The sequence below is a fragment of the Squalius cephalus genome, assembly GCF_949319135.1.
Source record: "Squalius cephalus genome assembly, chromosome: 21".
NCBI classification, from domain to species: Eukaryota; Metazoa; Chordata; class Actinopteri; order Cypriniformes; family Leuciscidae; genus Squalius; species Squalius cephalus.
The window spans coordinates 7,633,823-7,650,854 of NC_137142.1; the positions used below are offsets into that span (position 1 = coordinate 7,633,823).

Below are 17,032 nucleotides of genomic sequence, written 5' to 3' on the forward strand. Positions count from 1 at the left end.
ATGAAATGCAGAGGATTTTAACTGTGACAAGATGATTGACTGGCCAGTTTACAGAGATGGGATGCGACAGAGAAACCGTTAAAGACGCAATTGTATGACGTGACAGTACTGTATGTCCCAAAGCTTGCCTACTCTTCTGCGATACGCTCAAAAGAATGTATTTTTTCTTCACAAAAAGAGTACATACCTTTAGGGCGTAGTATAAGTAGGCGAATTGGGACAGCGCATGTTTTATACACCCGTCTCTGCAAACGTTTTCCAGACAGGTTTTATCAGTATGTAATGTAGGAAATTTGCTTTTACATGCACCCAAATCACCCAGATCAGCCGCTTTTCCACCGCCAGGCCAAACCGTTTTTGTTGCTTAACTCATGCCGATCCGACCTAGCCGGTGTGGATATGGTTTTATTTTCCACTGTGGGGAAAATCTTTGGAATGTAATACAAATGCGTCAGTCATTGCTTGTGTAACGCAAGAGTTTACAGATGGTATGAGATGTAAAAAGCGACCACGTTATAGAGGATGATCAGATGTTTCTTTTAATTTTATTATTAACTCGTGTTATCTTCGCTCAAATAGCACGCTTAGCCATGTACAGAGAAACTGTCAGCCAGGCAACAGACAAGTGACCAATCCTGAGTGGCGATGTCACTACACGCGGGTATGGCTAACTGTGCTAAGAAGTCCAGGCCGAGAACAGTTGGTAATAGTGCCGTGCCAAACCAAGCTCAAGTGGAAATATAACTGGAACCATTTCTTACAGTTCTCAGAACCATTTAGCCTGACGATGGAAAAGAGGCTATTGATCGAATCCATAATCAGATTGATGGCTCAATCAGACTGAAAGCCTTCAGGTAAACACCTCAGTCAATCCAATTTAGGTCAATCCAAATAAAAGTTCGATCGGATTGAAATGGGTGTTGTAGACCTGAAATTATCTGATCGACAGCAAATAAATCAAGCATGTAAATGCTTGAATTGGACTATTTTCTCAATCAGATTTTCTCAGTCAGATTCAAAAATACCTTGCACACTTATGAACATTCATATGTTTATTTACGTCTTGTGTCTTACAAACTGGCCAGTGGAGGAGACTGAATATTTACTGTTTGCTAAAAAAGCTCTTCTGACATAATGTCAGCTTTCTTTTTAGAAAAGGCTGAAACTGCATTTATGCTTACGGCAGCTCCGGTGACATTATCACGGTTGCCTTCTCTGATTCTGTACGCCATGACTGGAATACATGTAATGCACAAGTAAATAATACATGAATCGGATTGCAAAAGTTTAGGGTGTTCATATAACCAAAACTTTCAGAATCTGAAATCGGATTAGATTCATTCATTTAGATTAAAATTACTGCATGTAAACAGGAATTTGTTTGCTTAACTTTTTGTGTCATCTTTCTGGATGACATATACTCACATCTCAGCAGTAGATTTGACATTTTCACAAGTGTCTAATTTTGGAAATGTGATTTCACTTGGCATTCTCTTGCATTTTCCAAAAAGGACGTCTGACTTTCGGAGTTAGAATGGAATGCAAGTTTTGGCTAGTGTAGTTAACCCCATGCTGTTAAATGCCATAACTTATCCGTTATTTGGATATAAATGCTGTTCACCATTTATGAGCATTCAAAAATAGTTATGTATTATGATTACTGTCATTAAGATGAAAAATAGCACTCTCTCTACCTCCTTGAACTCAGCACAGCTCCAAGGCAGTGTTCGTAGTGCTTTGTGGGTAATGTAGTTCTGTTGCCACAAGTACAATGCTTTAGAGTAGATCTGACTGGATGGGTGAGGGGGTCAGTCTGCATGAAGAGAGCAATGAATCTCTGTGGCACTTAGATATATTATACCCAGCAGGTCAGGAGAGGTGAACACATAGAGAGGAGTATGAATGCGGACTGTTAAATCTGTGCACTGAAGAGAGTGATTTACCTCACAGCGGATTTTAATAACAGTTGGATCATGACACGCTGCATCAGAGCTGCTGATTCAAAGCCTTAATGCTGTCTGGGATCTTCTGTACTTCAGCTGGCTCACTAAAAACTCAATACACATAAATCCTGACCAGTGTTGAAGAAGATAACTGTAACTCGCCAGGCAACAAAATACTTCTAATGTCATTCAAGCTGTTTTTTTTTTTTTTTTTTTTTTTTTTATGCAAATAGATTTACCTAATTTACACTGTAGTCTTTTTAATTAAATTGTCTAAAATCAGAGCAGCAATCTCAATTAGGGGAATTGCATCTTACTAGAACACAGTCAATACAGCTAATAAAACAGAAAAGGTCCTGAGTGATCATTGAAATAAACCTTTTTGAATGAACCAGTTTGCTAAAAATGAATTTTCCAATATTAAAGTTAGTTTAAAGCTTTACCCTGAAACTCATCCTGAATAAAATAAGGCCTTATGCAGCCCCCCCCCCCCCCCATTTATTTAATACAAATTAACATAATAATCTAAATAATGGTTTAAGATGTATTTTGTTTAATCAATTTTTTTTTTTTTTTTTGTTGCCAAACAAAGTGCTGCACAACAGAGGTTCACCCAAAAATTGAAATTCTGTCATCATTTTCTCACTTCTATTCTTCAAAATATCATCTTTTGTGTTCAGCTGAATAAATAAATTCATAAAGGTTTGGAACAACTTGAGGGTGAGTAAATGATGACAGAATTGTCATGTTTGGGTGAACTATCCCTTTATTAAGCTTTCTTGAGTATGAGTTGTAGACAAAATTGTGCAGCTCATTCACACAGAAACACGCAAAACATTCAAACTTCATATTTAAATAGTCTTTTAATAGTATTCACAGAATCAGACACTAGTGTACATCTCAATTTAAATGCATGCATAGCCCTACTTTCGATTTATTCATTCCTTTTTTATGACTGGATTCCGCAATTCCATCCGCATTTTCTGCATAGTGGAAATCATAGGGTCCGAATGAAACCACAGCCCTGCATATGCCCCTGACAAATGCTCTTTGAGTCATGGTGCCAAAGCCGCTGACCCATCTTTCGTCGCGCTCATTTCGATGTGAAAAGGCAGTTCTGAGAAAGAAAGAAAATGGCTCTGCGCTAGCCCCATTAACCGTCTGGTCTCACTCTCAAACCAGGAATTCATTCCGGCGAAGCTGCATAAAACTAGTATGCTCCCATTATAATCAATGAAGCTGTCTGCACTGGAGATGGGTTCAATTGACACATCCAGTTCATAATATGAATTACATCGCACAGAGGCTCCAGCCACTTTATTTTCCCAGTCTGTCTAAAATGAAAGAATTTTATTTAGATTTAGGAAGAGTAGGATCCATCACCATGAGGGGGCTGAGTGATGACTCCAGTCTTCATAATCCAGACATCAGATCTCACTGCAGAGCATCACGGACCCCCTCAGACTCCTTAAACGTAACGACTGCAGGAATGAGGCAGTATGTAGTATAATGGGACGCTGCAAGCCCCTTGGCAAATACGGCTTACGAAGGGCTCTGTACAGTCTACGGGACAGCTCGAAGGGACAGGAGATGCACTGACAATAAACTGTGATTTACAATGACATCTAATGACACCACAGTGACTGTTCTTCTCTGGAGATCGACATAACTTGACTGGCAGGACCGTTGTAATGCTGCAGTCGTGTGGTGAAAACTCCCATCATTCAACAAGGCCCTGTTGTTCCCCCTTACTGTCACTACAATACTGCCCCCTGCAGGCCATCAAGTCCTCTACGACGGTCCCTTCCACACTCCCATACACACTCTCAGCACTCCAAATCTTTCTTTTGCCATTTAAAAGTCTTAGAAACTTGCTTGGCAGTTGTTCTTTCAGTGGCACAGTTCAAAATCATCCAAAGGCTCAGTCTAGCCCGACAAGCAAAGGATATATAAAATGCTTGTGTGATTTGGTTACTACACATCTAATGGCCATTTCTTTGGCTATTGTGTCCGCAGACGTTACGGTGGTGTATCAGAACGGATTGCCGGTGATATCCATATGTCTGCCGTCCCGACGAGAACGCTGCCAGTTCACCCTCAAACCCTTGAGCGACACAGTGGGTGTTTTCCTTCAGCAGCTGCAGGCCGAGGACAGGGGCATCGATAGAGTCGCCATCTACTCTGAAGGTACAGTACATCTCTGACACTGCTGTGGTTTTCTTTCCATTATAAGCTGATTTGTCTGTGGATACTGTGTATACAAGTACAGCAAAACTCTAATAACTGCCTCAAATCAGCTTGTAATATTTTAAGGGGCAGATTTACTAAACAGAGCAAATTAGCGTGAGAGCGTAATTCCAAAACAGCGCTGATGGGAGAGGAAAGTTCTGCGCATGATCTACTGACGTGAAGATGCGTAAATTAAAGAACACAATCGACCAACGCAATCTACCAGGTAGCGTCTGGTTTAAGACATGCTTTTTTGGGGCGGTAAATAATGGCGCAAACACCAGTACATTGACGAGCGCAAACCTTAGTAAATCACCTTGCGTGATTCATTTAAATACTCTCCTCCCATAAATGTTGCGTCTGAAAGGGAAACTCCTTCAAATGCAATAATGTCAGCCGCAAAAATAACCCTATCAGCGGCTTTTCAGTGCTCATTTTCTCAGTGTCTTTTTTAATGCTAAAAGAGGCTTTGCGCTGGTACAAGCTGTTAGTAAATCTGGCCCTAGATCTTTACTGTCACATCAATTTAGAGCACCCATACTCCCTAAAAGCATACCTCTAACGTAAGTGTACAGACAATACAATTTTCACTTTTGGGTGAACTATCCCTTTAAGAATAGTTAATGTGGTATTGTGCATGTAAATACTGTCATTGTTCGCAGTTCTGTGGGCAAAATTAAATTAAGTTTCCGTTTTGTGGTTTAATCCACAAATCACAGATGAACTTGTGGCTTTATCTGAAGTGTTTAATTGTTAGTACATCTTTAATCTAATTGAGGAACATGAGTAATTTTTTCTCTGTGCAAACTGCATGTCTGCTCTGTTTCAAGCTCAATTATTCCCGTGTGAGAGGTGCTTGAGCTTTCTCTTGCCTGTAGATGAGTGAGAGAGGTTATCCGCTGTCTTTCACCTCAGATTGGAAAATGCTTCTCTTCCTGATGAGCATACTAACGCACAACAGGAAACCTTTGTGATAAGCATTTAGATTGGCTCTCGTATTTCACAACTGTTTCAGAGAGAGGATTGCGGTTAAAGAGACTGAACACTTTCACTCACCTCTAATTTCCCTCTCTTTCTCTCTCTGTAGATGGAGCAAGGATAGCGTCCTCTACAGGGGTCGACATTTTACTAATGGACAGCTTTAAGCTAGTCATAAATGACACAACACACCTGGTGCAGCCACCCAGGAAAGGTGAGTGTCCCCTGCTGCATTTTGGGTCATTATTTGTAAAACTTTGCAGAGGTCCAGAAGAGTTTTTGATATTCTATTGGCATCCATTGCAGATCTGCTACCTCACGAGGATACAGAACGATTGAACGACGTCAAGCTCTTGGTGCAGCAGCTCTACAGCGCTCTGCGCATAGAGGAGCATCAGCTCACCAAAGAGAGAGAGCTGATTGGACGACTGGAGGACCTCAACTCGCAGCTCCAGCCCTTGGAGAAGGTGCGTTGTTTGGGTTAATGTCACGTTATATGTCAAAATATGTCATGCTGACATCAAAAACAGGACTAATTTATTGTCCTCATTCTGAAAGGATTTTTTTTTTTCTTTTACAGTTTTAGTCTATTTTGCACAAAAAGAACGTAGGCACACACGGGTGTCCTGTGAAAGTCGTTTCCACCTCAAATTAAGTAAACAAATTAAAAAGGTAACGGTATGAAAGTAGCAATTTTAGGAAATGAAGTTGCATTACGGAAAAAGCCACATTGCAAGATATAAAGTTACAATTACAAGAAACAAAAGCCCTATTCAGACAGTAATTGTTTCTCATGGGGACGTAAGGTATTTGCAACATTTCCAGGTGTTAGTCAGTGATTTTTATTGTCTGAATTTTCTCCCACCACCCACATACAAATCCCTGGCCGAATTACCTGTTGTTTTTTGACACACACCAAGGTCATGTGATAATTTAAACTGCCATACAAATCCCTGGCCGAATTACCTGTTGTTTTTTGACACACACCAAGGTCATGTGATAATTTAAACTGCCGTCCAAATCCACATCTCTGAATTTGCAAGAAGGGATCGATTCAAAATTCCCCATTTAAGTCCTTTTTGACCACTGCCGAGCACCGTACGCACGGTAACTGTTGCGCTTCGTGGAGGTTTGCATTTTAAAGATGTACACTTTTTTGGACATTTTCTAAAATCCAATAAAATCAAGAATCTGGGATTTGTTAATTCTCTTGAACCTTTATTTAACTGACGAAAGTACAAAGAAAAGATTTCCAATGTTCTCACTGACCAACTCAATTGCATTTTGTAAATTGAAACAGATTTTGATTTTGATGGCTGCAACACACTCCAAAAAAGTTGGGATAGAGGCAAAATAAAAGTGAAAAGATGATTGAATATTCAAATTAAGGTGTTTTGAAACAGTCCACAACTATCGGGTGTCGTGATTGGGTGTAAAAGGAGCATCCACCAAGGGCAAGCAAAGAAGGGTCATGGCTCAGCACATTTGTGCCAAATTTCGTGAGAGAATTGTCAAAGAAAACAAAATCACATTTCTCAATGCAAGATTGAATAGAGTTTGTCTTTCACCATCTACCATACATAATATTGTGAAAAGATTCAGGGATTCCAGAGAAATCTCAATTCCAGTGACCTCAGACGGCACTGCACGGCACTGCATGAGAAACCGTCATATATATAGCCACATTGAGGCGCCATGCTAGTTTTTACAGACGTCCACAAGAAACAATTACCGTCAGAATAGGGCTATAGTCACAATTTCAAAAGTCATATTTAGTCACAGGGAGAATGATATAAAGTCGCAATCACGAGAAACAATTAACAACTACTGTGTCGCAGTAATAGTTGTTAATAGCAATGTGCGATATAAAGTCACAGATATGTTTTGTACTTGTGTCAGCTTCAGGCTTCCATTTGTATCCAGCAATGCTACACAGTTAAGAAAAGTGTAACTTTATGCAAATGAGCATAAATGTGATGCGACAGCTGAAGTGTAGACAGTGGAGCTCTCATGATTCATCTTCTGTCAAAGAAAATGGAGAAGTTAATGTGACTGGAAGCAGTTTCCCTGCATTCGTCTCTGCCCACATGCAGAGATATAATAATAAGTCATACATGCATTATAAACTGCTGATGTTTGTGTCCCTGCATTATGTAAATTTACAGTATAGTGGCAAGATCAACCAACAACTCATTTGTGATCAGATTTTCAAAAGCGATGGCCAGTAGTAGTTTACCAGTAACTTAATAGCATCCAGTAGTTGAACAGCCAGTATGATCAAGAACACAGCCAAAACTTTAAAAAGTTGCATTCATCTGAGGAGACAAGCACAGAACCAGTGTATATGCGCTGCTGTTTGGATCAGTGGATGGTACACTGGTTCTGTGGTTGTCTCCTCAGATGAATGCAACTTTTTGAAGTTTGCAGGCATGTCTGACTTTTGGCTGTTGTTACTGAACATCTAAAAATGTATGTAAAAAATTGACATTTATGAATTTATATTCTCCATTTCTTATTAGTTTCACCAACCGCTGAATCACACACACAGGATTGTGGGATATCACAGGCAGGAAACATCTAAAGTGATACTTACACACATTATCTGATCACAGCTGATGACAGCTGATAATTAAGCTGAGAGTCTAATTGCACAGTCGATTGATTGTGGAATAGAGGCTTTTTACACACCGAGAGCTGCATAAATACTGCTAATTTTGTAATTGCAAAGTTCTGCTCAAGTCAACTGAGACTTGCTTTTGGGTTTTTTGTTTGTTTGTTCTTCCAGCATTAGAAGTGTGCAAAACTAACCTAATAACGCAAACAACAACTTCATTGAAAGCATTGACCACTCCACTGACTTTTAAATGGACTACAGTTTCTTTTGCATTGTATGATATTTTTTTTTTCTGCAAGGATAGTAAATCAAAAAGACGTATTTAGTCTTAAAAAGGACTAAAATAGCAACAAACAAAAATTGCTTCCAGTTTGAGGAAATTAACATGACATATTTTGAATTTACATGTACCTATTTGGTAACACTTTATAATAAGTACAGTAATAAAGTATTTACATATCATTTTAAACTATTAGTTTATAGTTAATTCATAGTTAATAAATATATATAGTGGTATATATTAATAGGCTAAATACAAATAGTGAGTTCTTCATTCATTGTCATTGTAATTAACACATATAAATATATAATCTATTTTATATATAAATATACATAATCCCATGTTGTTAATAAGGTGCAAAGAAAAACACTTAAAATGTATAAACCGTTTTAAACATAAGCCACAAGAAATTCTTGTTAATGATTTGTCATTTTACTTTTCAACATGTAGCAAAACCTAGCAAAAATCTTAGCTGAGGACCACTGTACTTTAATGCTAAAATCCTATATTTTAGATGTTTGAAAAATCTAATGTAATCTCCTTTCTCAGGTTAAAGAAGAACTGTGTAAGAAAGCAGAGCGCAGGACTACGTGGGTGCTGTGGGGTGGGATGGCTTACATGGCCACACAATTTGGCATTCTGGCACGGCTGACCTGGTGGGAGTACTCATGGGACATCATGGAGCCCGTCACGTATTTTATCACCTACGGCACTGCCATGGCTATGTATGCTTACTTCGTGCTGACACGTCAGGTGAGCAGCTCCAGCTCTTTATCACTAGATCAGTGGAATTTCATAAGATCCCTGTGAATAAACAGCAGGTGGAGATACGTCTGACCTCTCTGCCGTTGTTCTCTCACACAGGAATATCTTTACCCAGACGCCAGGGACAGACAGTACCTGCTGTTCTTTCATAAGGGAGCGAAGAGAACACGCTTTGACATTGAGAAGTACAACAAACTGAAGGATGCGATTGCTGATGTAAGCTAGTGCACAAACAAACATCACTCTTTTCAGTCATTATGTACTCACTAGACATGGTGATTTGGTAATATGGTTTGTCACAGTAATTAATATGTACAATTTGGTATGGTGGACAATTAATAATACAGTGAATCAGTAAGGGATAATGTACATCCAGCTGGTTGTTATTGCAGAATAAACCCCAACCAAATAAGTAAATAATTAGACACGAAATATTGACTTGAGTTGAAATATTTTATTAGGTCTTTGAGCTCAAAACTTCGCGAAGAAATCAGTTGCTAGCAAGGAGCAAGTTCAAACTAGTCGGACATTTAAGGGACACGGTGCAGTCATACAGAGCCTAAACATATTACACGGCATTTTGCCACATAAATTATTATGGGGATAAGACATTAATTTGAAATGAAACTGATTATGAAACTGTTTTAAAATCTTACCAATTTCTTATCTTGTAATCCATTACAGTGTACAAAACAATCATTGCAAAATGGAAGCAGCTGCATTTATACGAAACAAGAGAGCGAGTCTGTGATACCCGGATGACATAATAAAATTATTGTACACAAAATATTGATTTGAGTTTTAAAATTTTAGTAGCTCACCAAACACAAAACTTCCACGAAGAAAAAACATTCCTAGCAGTCCTTCAGTTATCAGTTTTTAGCGGTTGTTATCGGGGGATAACTTACCGCTGGATGGTGCAATTGACCAATCAGAATCAAGTATTCCACAGAGCTGTGTAATAATTCTAGATAAGCTTTGGTTTATGCTTCTCTCGACTCATGGTAGCTTAATCAACTTAAAAAGATTAATCCTTATTAAAGTTACAAAAGTTGTTCAATCAAAGGCAGTGAGTAATTTTCTCAGGGTAGATGGCAGCAGGTGTATATTAGGCTGCTGTCACTTTAAGAGCTAACGCGCAGATCCAATATACTGATGCACATGCATTTTCTTTCTCAACTGTTTCTGTTCACTTAAGGCATAACTGACTATGTTTATGTGGATGCTTGCCAATACAGCATTTTTAAGTGCAAGAAGACATGAAAGAGAGTTAAATTCAGTATTCACGCGCTGTCTTGAGATGCTGATTTCTGGGCGCACAGAAAACTTCCCACACAGCAAGTAACGAATTGAGTTCACTTTTACGTCTTCCTGCGCTTGAATAATTCAATTAAACTTAATTTAAACTTTAACTTAAACTTAAACATTCGCTACGATGCAGCACTGGCCTGTCAACTGTCCCGAGCTTCATGTTCTCACAAAATTAAGATTTTATAAATCTATCTATAAATTACAGGAACGTCTGTCTGTCTGTGTGTGTGTCTGTCTGTGTGTGTGTCTGTTAACCACATATCTCTCGAACCGTTAGTCCGATGGATTTCAAACTTGACAGGTGTCTCGCTACGGGCACGAGTAAGTGCAGTGCCAAGTTTGACGTTGTTTGGATGAGAAATGCTAAAGATATCGTTAAATATATCATTTTTAAAAGGTTGTGGTTTAAAAATAAACATTCTGACATTAGAGGGTTGTATCGGTCAAAGAAGCCCCAAAGAAGTTCAAGTTCAAGTTCCGTTTATTTATAGAGCACATTTACTACCGGCTGTCACCGACCAAAGTGCTGTACAATAATTACGATCAAATACACAATAAAACAATCAATGATCACTTGTAATCAATAAATACAAAAATCCAATTACATATTAAAAGCTGAATCAAACAGATGAGTTTTCAGAGCAGATTTAAACTCAGATAAAGAGGAAGCCATTTTAATTTGGATTGGGAGTTTGTTCCACAACGTGGGGCCCGCCACTTCAAACGCTCTATTGCCCCTGTTTTTCAAGCGGGTTCTGGGAATCTGAAGGAGGAATTTGTTTTCCGATCTAAGCCCTCGCTTAGGGGTATATAGGTGAAGTAGGTCCGACAGGTATAATGGTGCAAGATTATTTAGTGATTTGTAGACCAGTAATAGAATTTTATATTCAATTCTATGCTGAACCGGTAACCAATGTAGGGATCTCAGAAGGGGTGTAACATGCTCAAACTTTTTACATCCCTTCAGGAATCTCGCTGCTGCGTTTTGAACGACTTGTAGGCGTGAAATTTGAGTCTTAGCAACACCATAATATAGAGAGTTGCAGTAGTCCAGCCTCGATGTTATGAAGGCATGGACAGCGACCTCTAAAGAGGCGTTAGAGAGAAAAGATTTAATTTTAGAGAGAGAGCGTAGATAGAAAAAGCTAGAGAAGGTTGTGGTTTAAAAATAAACATTCTGACATAAACACTCAGTCAGCTCAGTTTTTTTTTTCAAAATGCAATTAATCCATTGAATCAATATAAAGTTATTTTTGATCCTATTGCCATCGCAAGAAATATCTCCTGAACTTTTTTGATGGCGATCAGCTCACAAAAACTGATTTTGCACGGGCACTTTGCACTGCTCCCTGAATTGAGGCGCTTATTCATTTGTGGATGTAAACTGAATCTGTAAGTCAGCTATGCTGTTTACTTCTGAATATTATATTTCATTCTGGTGCGCTTAACGCTATCGCTACTGTGTAATATGCTATTCACCAACTAAACATCCTATTCAATGCGTTCACAGTCTCTTTCACGGGCATCATTTGTAGTTGCCTATTCACAAACTGTTTGCTCAAGCATAGCTTTTTCTCGGAGTTCACTGTGTGCTTTCTACCATGCACAAATAAAAATGTCACTGAACTTTTGCTGTGTAATTGTAACAATGTGCACTCAAACACACCAAACCAACAATTACTAAAAACACACACAAAAACTGATTTTGCACGGGCATTTTTTGCACTAGTGTATATTAAAGATATTACCAGCCAACAGGCGAATGACACCATTTCATAAGCCTTCCACCGAAATTACCCCGAACAATTTTTCTTTTTTCCCCCAGACCTGTTGCTTTTTGTATTTCCACTGCGGTTTTAAGTACCGTGAAGATTAGGCAAATTACTCCGGTGATGTAGGACTGCATGCACCGCAACAGATTTTTAAAAATGGTGGTTGAAATGAAATTATCCTAGAACTATTGGCGGAAGTACCCAGAATTTGGCGTGTCGCACCGCAGGAAAAGAAAGATTTTAGTTCTTTTGGAGGAACTAATTTAGCTCCTACTTCAGAGTAGGGTCTAAACCAGCACTATAGGAAATACCAATGACGTTTGTGTACACTGATTGGCCGAACGCACTCGAAACACCAGCACCATTTTTAAAAAAGCTGTGTAAACACTCATATTATAGCCTATATATTTACTCCAGAAACTAACTCTACCAACATGGAAAACAGTGATAAGCCGCTTTCCGACCAAGTAGTTACAGGAACTTAGTTATAGGAACTGTCCACTTTGCGTTCGCACTGGCCAAGTGGCCATAGGAACTGGTAGGAGGGGTAAGGGAGTGACGCAAGCACGGCGACTTTTATTTTGACGGCGCGACGGACCTTTATTTTGGCGGCGCTGAGAACGCCAGAGCAAACAATGCTCGCATTCTCTGTGTTCATTAGTTAGTGATCTGTCTAACAGTACTGTTTAACATGTTATTAGATAGAATTGTTATAGAAAGTACACAGTATATGAAAAAAAAGTTATTAGCCTATGCCGTGTGGTTGATGTCCAGTGTTGCTAGCTGAGCAGAAATACATAATCATGTTTGACTTGGTCCCCTCAAAGTTGCGTTGGATTTACTCTTCAGCATAAAGGTTTAGAGACCCATCTATCACTGTTTTCCATGTTTATATCTAGTTTCTGGAGTAAATATATAGGCTATAATCTGTGTGTTACATATAGCTGTTTTAAAAATGGCAGGTGCTGGTGTTTTGCGTGCGTTCGGTCATCAGCGTACACTAACGTCACGGGTAGTTCCTATAGTGCTGGTTTAGACCCTACTCTGAAGTAGGAGCTAAATTAGTTCCTCCAAATGGAGTTCCTAGAACTAAAGTCGTTCCTAGTCGGCGTGTTCGCACCGCAGGAACATACGGGTACTCTAGCCAATAGTTCTAGGAACTGTGAAAAGGTTCCTCCGGTCGGAAAGCGGCTATTGATGGGCCTCTCAGCCTTTACGCTGAGGAGAAAATCCAACGCAACTTTGAGGGGACCAAGCGAAACATGATTATGTTTTTTAGTTAGCTAGCATCACTGGATATCAACCACACGGCATACGCTAATAACTTTTCATATACTGTCTTTCCATGTATAACAGTTATATCTAATAACGTATTAGACAGGACTGTTAGACAGATCGTAAGCTAATGAACACGGAGAATGCACTGGCTCTGGCGTTCTCAGCGTCGTCAAAATAAAAGTCACAACAACAAGAGCGGCTTACGTCACTTCAGAGTTCCTACTGGCGGTGCGAATGCAACCAGGAAAATGTTCCTAAGGGAACCATTTGCTCTCGGGGAACCACCCTGGTGGATAGTTCCTAGAACTACATGGTGCGAAAGCCACCCCAAAGTTCCTAGTTCCTGGGGAAAGCTCCTGCAGTGGAAAAACCGCTATTTACTCCAACTTTTACAACTTTTACATATACAACTCTAATTTTACTCTCATTTGGAGTTTGGCTAGTGTTCATTTTAGGCCCTGTTTTGTCATCTGTCAAAAAAAACTTTATAGGACTTTATGGGTCACATAGATTACTATTAAGATTGTTGTGGTGCTTCTTGTCATTTTTGAAGCTCTTATTTTTTTAAAGCCCCCGATTACTGTCTGTTTTTGTTGTGCGGAAAAGAGCAGTGTGAACATTTTCTCCAACATCTTTTCCCCAGGCGGAGTTGGATCTAAAGCGTCTACGAGACCCGCTGCAGTTGCACCTCCCTGTCCAGCAAATCAATCCCAGCGAGGACTGATGAGAACGTGAAGCCCTTTCTGCCTCTCGCTCTTATTTCATTCACTTCTGCCTCTTTGTGTTTAGTTTTCTGTCTGTCTTTTTGTGTTTTGTTTTATCTCTACAACCTCAATGAAAAACCATATCCACAGCAAGCTTCTGAGATTTATTATTATCCTTTTTGTTGTTTTCTTTAATTTGGTAAGTCTATGCAGAGGAGAAGAGATACAATTAAATGAAATGGCTAACTGCATCCATGACAGATGCTTGCGGATCAGGCGCCCTCATGACGCTACAGGACCACACAGAGAAACACAGCTACTTCAGACAGGAAGTTGGTTGACTGGGATTCAAACAGTACATTGCTATGAGACAATGACCCCACGTCTTGCATGGGACACAGACTCTGAGGTCTAAAAACCATCTGCCCTCGGTTTGAACAGTTTTTCTTCCACATTGGAGTACTGCTGATATCCCTAACTCTGACACTTTGCAGAAGAGATTTCGGGATGTGTTGCTCTTTTCCATCTCGGGAAAAGATCCGTTTACCATCGAACCAGTCCTCTTGTGGCTGAAACGCTGCATTGACACCTGTGCCCAAGAGCCTAAGCTAAACCGTCTTGATTACTTTCTCGCTTCCTGTACGGACATGTTAAGAGCTGAAGACAGACCTAACAGCTAAAATATCACTGTGTGTTCTATTATTCCAAAAAGAAAAAAGAATCAAAGAAATGTTGGCACTTTTTTTAAAAGCCATATTATGTTTATTATAATGATGAAAAAAAAAGAAAGAAATGAGTAGAAACCTTTTCTTTTACTCATTATTAGATGATTTTATTTTTATTTTAACCATGCCACCAGACATTACACACCTGCAGATGCTCTGATACTTTATTTTCCGAGATTCCCATCATCAAACGACGCTCAAATAGTGCATCCCTAACGCTCTGAGCTTTCTTTCTTTAGAAATATGATGTACCTGTACACACTCCATCGGTTTACATTGTGATGGGAAACGCACATACACATGCTCGCTTGGCAGATGGATCCTTTTTTCAAAAGGTCGGCTCTTTTCTCTATAAATCTTCTTTGGAACATCATCAAATGGCATTTTCCCACAGTGCCTCACAGCATCTGCTGCAGCGTGCTTGTTACTAAACACCTGTTTATCAGACGCAATTACTCATCGAACGGTCTTAAGGCAGGTCACTGTGTAAAATGCGATTTCTTTTTCTTGAAAAAAGGTTCTGGACGCAATCAATTTCTCATCAGTCATGTGGCGTTTTTAGCTGCAAATATCTGCCTCGATATGCCAAGTCTTCGGGAACGTGCAGAGAATGTGTAATATTTTAGATCTAGAATTAGCGTGTGTTTTGCACACTTCGTGGCATGCTATAGAGAGAGATCGTCGCATCCTTTGTCTATATGTGCTATCTTTAGCCGACAGGCCTTAGCAATGATTCTGGCTGGGTTGAGCTGATCTTCAACATCATTTATATATTAATACAATTATGAAAACGAAGTTTTCCTGTGTTTCGACAGAGGTGGTCACCCAGACTGTTTGAATCTGAGGGATGTGAAATCAACTTGACCCTTGTTGTTCTCAAAAAAAAAAAAAAAAAAAAAAATTGCTCACATCACGTTTTTTAGGCCAGTATCCTGACCCATGATCTTGTTGTCTCTTAAGGGTATTCCCTACGCACTCAGACCCCATCAGAGAAATAGCTCTGTGATTCTCTAGCAGAAGTCCATCCATTATGTCAAACTGTCCATGTTTGTGCTTATGGTCGTCATCATGCGTTTTTGAAGCCATGTTTGTGTTCTGTTCGTGTCTCTAGAGGCGGATAGGGCACATAAGAGTTTCAAATCCCCAGAAGAATCATGTCTTCATTCTTACTGTGTGTTAAAGTATTACAGGGTGAGACTCCAGCCTACAGCTTTGAAAGAAAGAACATTAAAAAGATAGTTCATCCAAAAATGTTCTTTGAAACTAAAAATACTAAACACTATATACAGCGCTGCAGTGATGAAGTATTTGTGTATGATAACCCGGAAGTAAGCATCACCTTCGTTGACTCGACAAAAACTTTCGTGAGGACGTGGGATGTCCCTGACAACCTCAACTTTGTTAGAGAAGTTGGGTTAGGGTTAGTTCACCAAAAAATGAAAATTATGTCCTTGTTTACTCACCCTCATGTCTATTTTTAATGAAATCTGAGAGATTTCTGTCTCTCCTTTGACAGTCTACAACTACCATTTTGATGCTTCAAAAAGTCCATAAAGAGATCGTAAAACGAATCCATATGAATCGAGTGGTTTAGTCCAAATTTTCTGAAGAGGCTTGATCGCTTTATGTGATGAACAGATTGAATTTAGGCTTTTATTCACATATAAACATTGATCAGCAAACATAAACGGAAGCTCAACTGTACTTGCTTGAAAGCGAGAACAAACCTAATTGGTTCTTGCTGAAGCTCAAACGTGCTGCGTAACACGAGAATGAACCTCATTGGTTCTCGCATGTCCGTCAAACATGTTTGAGCTTCCGTTTACCATATCTAATGTGTGGGTTGATGAATGTACATATGTGAATAAAAGACTAAATTAACTCTGTTCATCATATAAACTGTTTGTGTCTCTTCAGGAATTGGACTAAACTGCTTCCAAGAAGAACTTGCGGATTTAGGACAACATGAGGGTTATAAATGATGCGAGAATTATTACTTTTGGGTGAACCAGCCCTTTAAACCATATCAGCAATACCCCTTATGTCGGAAAATAAAACGTAAAAATGTTTTGAGTTTGTGTTCACCACAGACTGTATTCCAGACATTTCCAGACAGTGGAACTGGAAGTTCTAAAATGCTAACTCGTTTCTGGGATTTGACCCACAAAATACGTCACCCCTGCAGCGCTCAATTCCAGGTCTTCTGAAGCCATACAGTATAACAATTCTGAGGAACAGAATGAAATCTTTTCCCTTCCCCCAAAGCTCTGAAATGTCAGTCATGTTCTGATTCAAACACTGATGTTAGATGACCCAAAAATGAACATTTTTACTTATGTACTCACCCTCATGTCATTCCAAACCCTTTCAATTGCAAAACACATATGATTGTTAATATTCTCTCATCATTTTCGTCCATTCATTGAAAGTTAC

At 39.3% G+C, this 17,032-nt stretch overlaps 1 protein-coding gene across 1 annotated transcript in view; it reads left to right on the top strand.

Moving 5' to 3' along the window:
- Nucleotides 1-15,876, top strand: part of mcu (mitochondrial calcium uniporter) — an 83,455-nt gene extending 67,579 nt beyond the window's left edge. Inside the window, exons 5-10 of the mRNA XM_079855127.1 lie at nucleotides 3,960-4,130; nucleotides 5,260-5,364; nucleotides 5,457-5,617; nucleotides 8,594-8,797; nucleotides 8,909-9,025; nucleotides 13,814-15,876. Of these exons, the coding sequence (XP_079711253.1) occupies nucleotides 3,960-4,130; nucleotides 5,260-5,364; nucleotides 5,457-5,617; nucleotides 8,594-8,797; nucleotides 8,909-9,025; nucleotides 13,814-13,894 (839 nt within the window). The 3' untranslated portion in view covers nucleotides 13,895-15,876. The remainder of the gene's footprint in view (nucleotides 1-3,959; nucleotides 4,131-5,259; nucleotides 5,365-5,456; nucleotides 5,618-8,593; nucleotides 8,798-8,908; nucleotides 9,026-13,813) is intronic.
- Nucleotides 15,877-17,032: the final 1,156 nt, after the last annotated feature.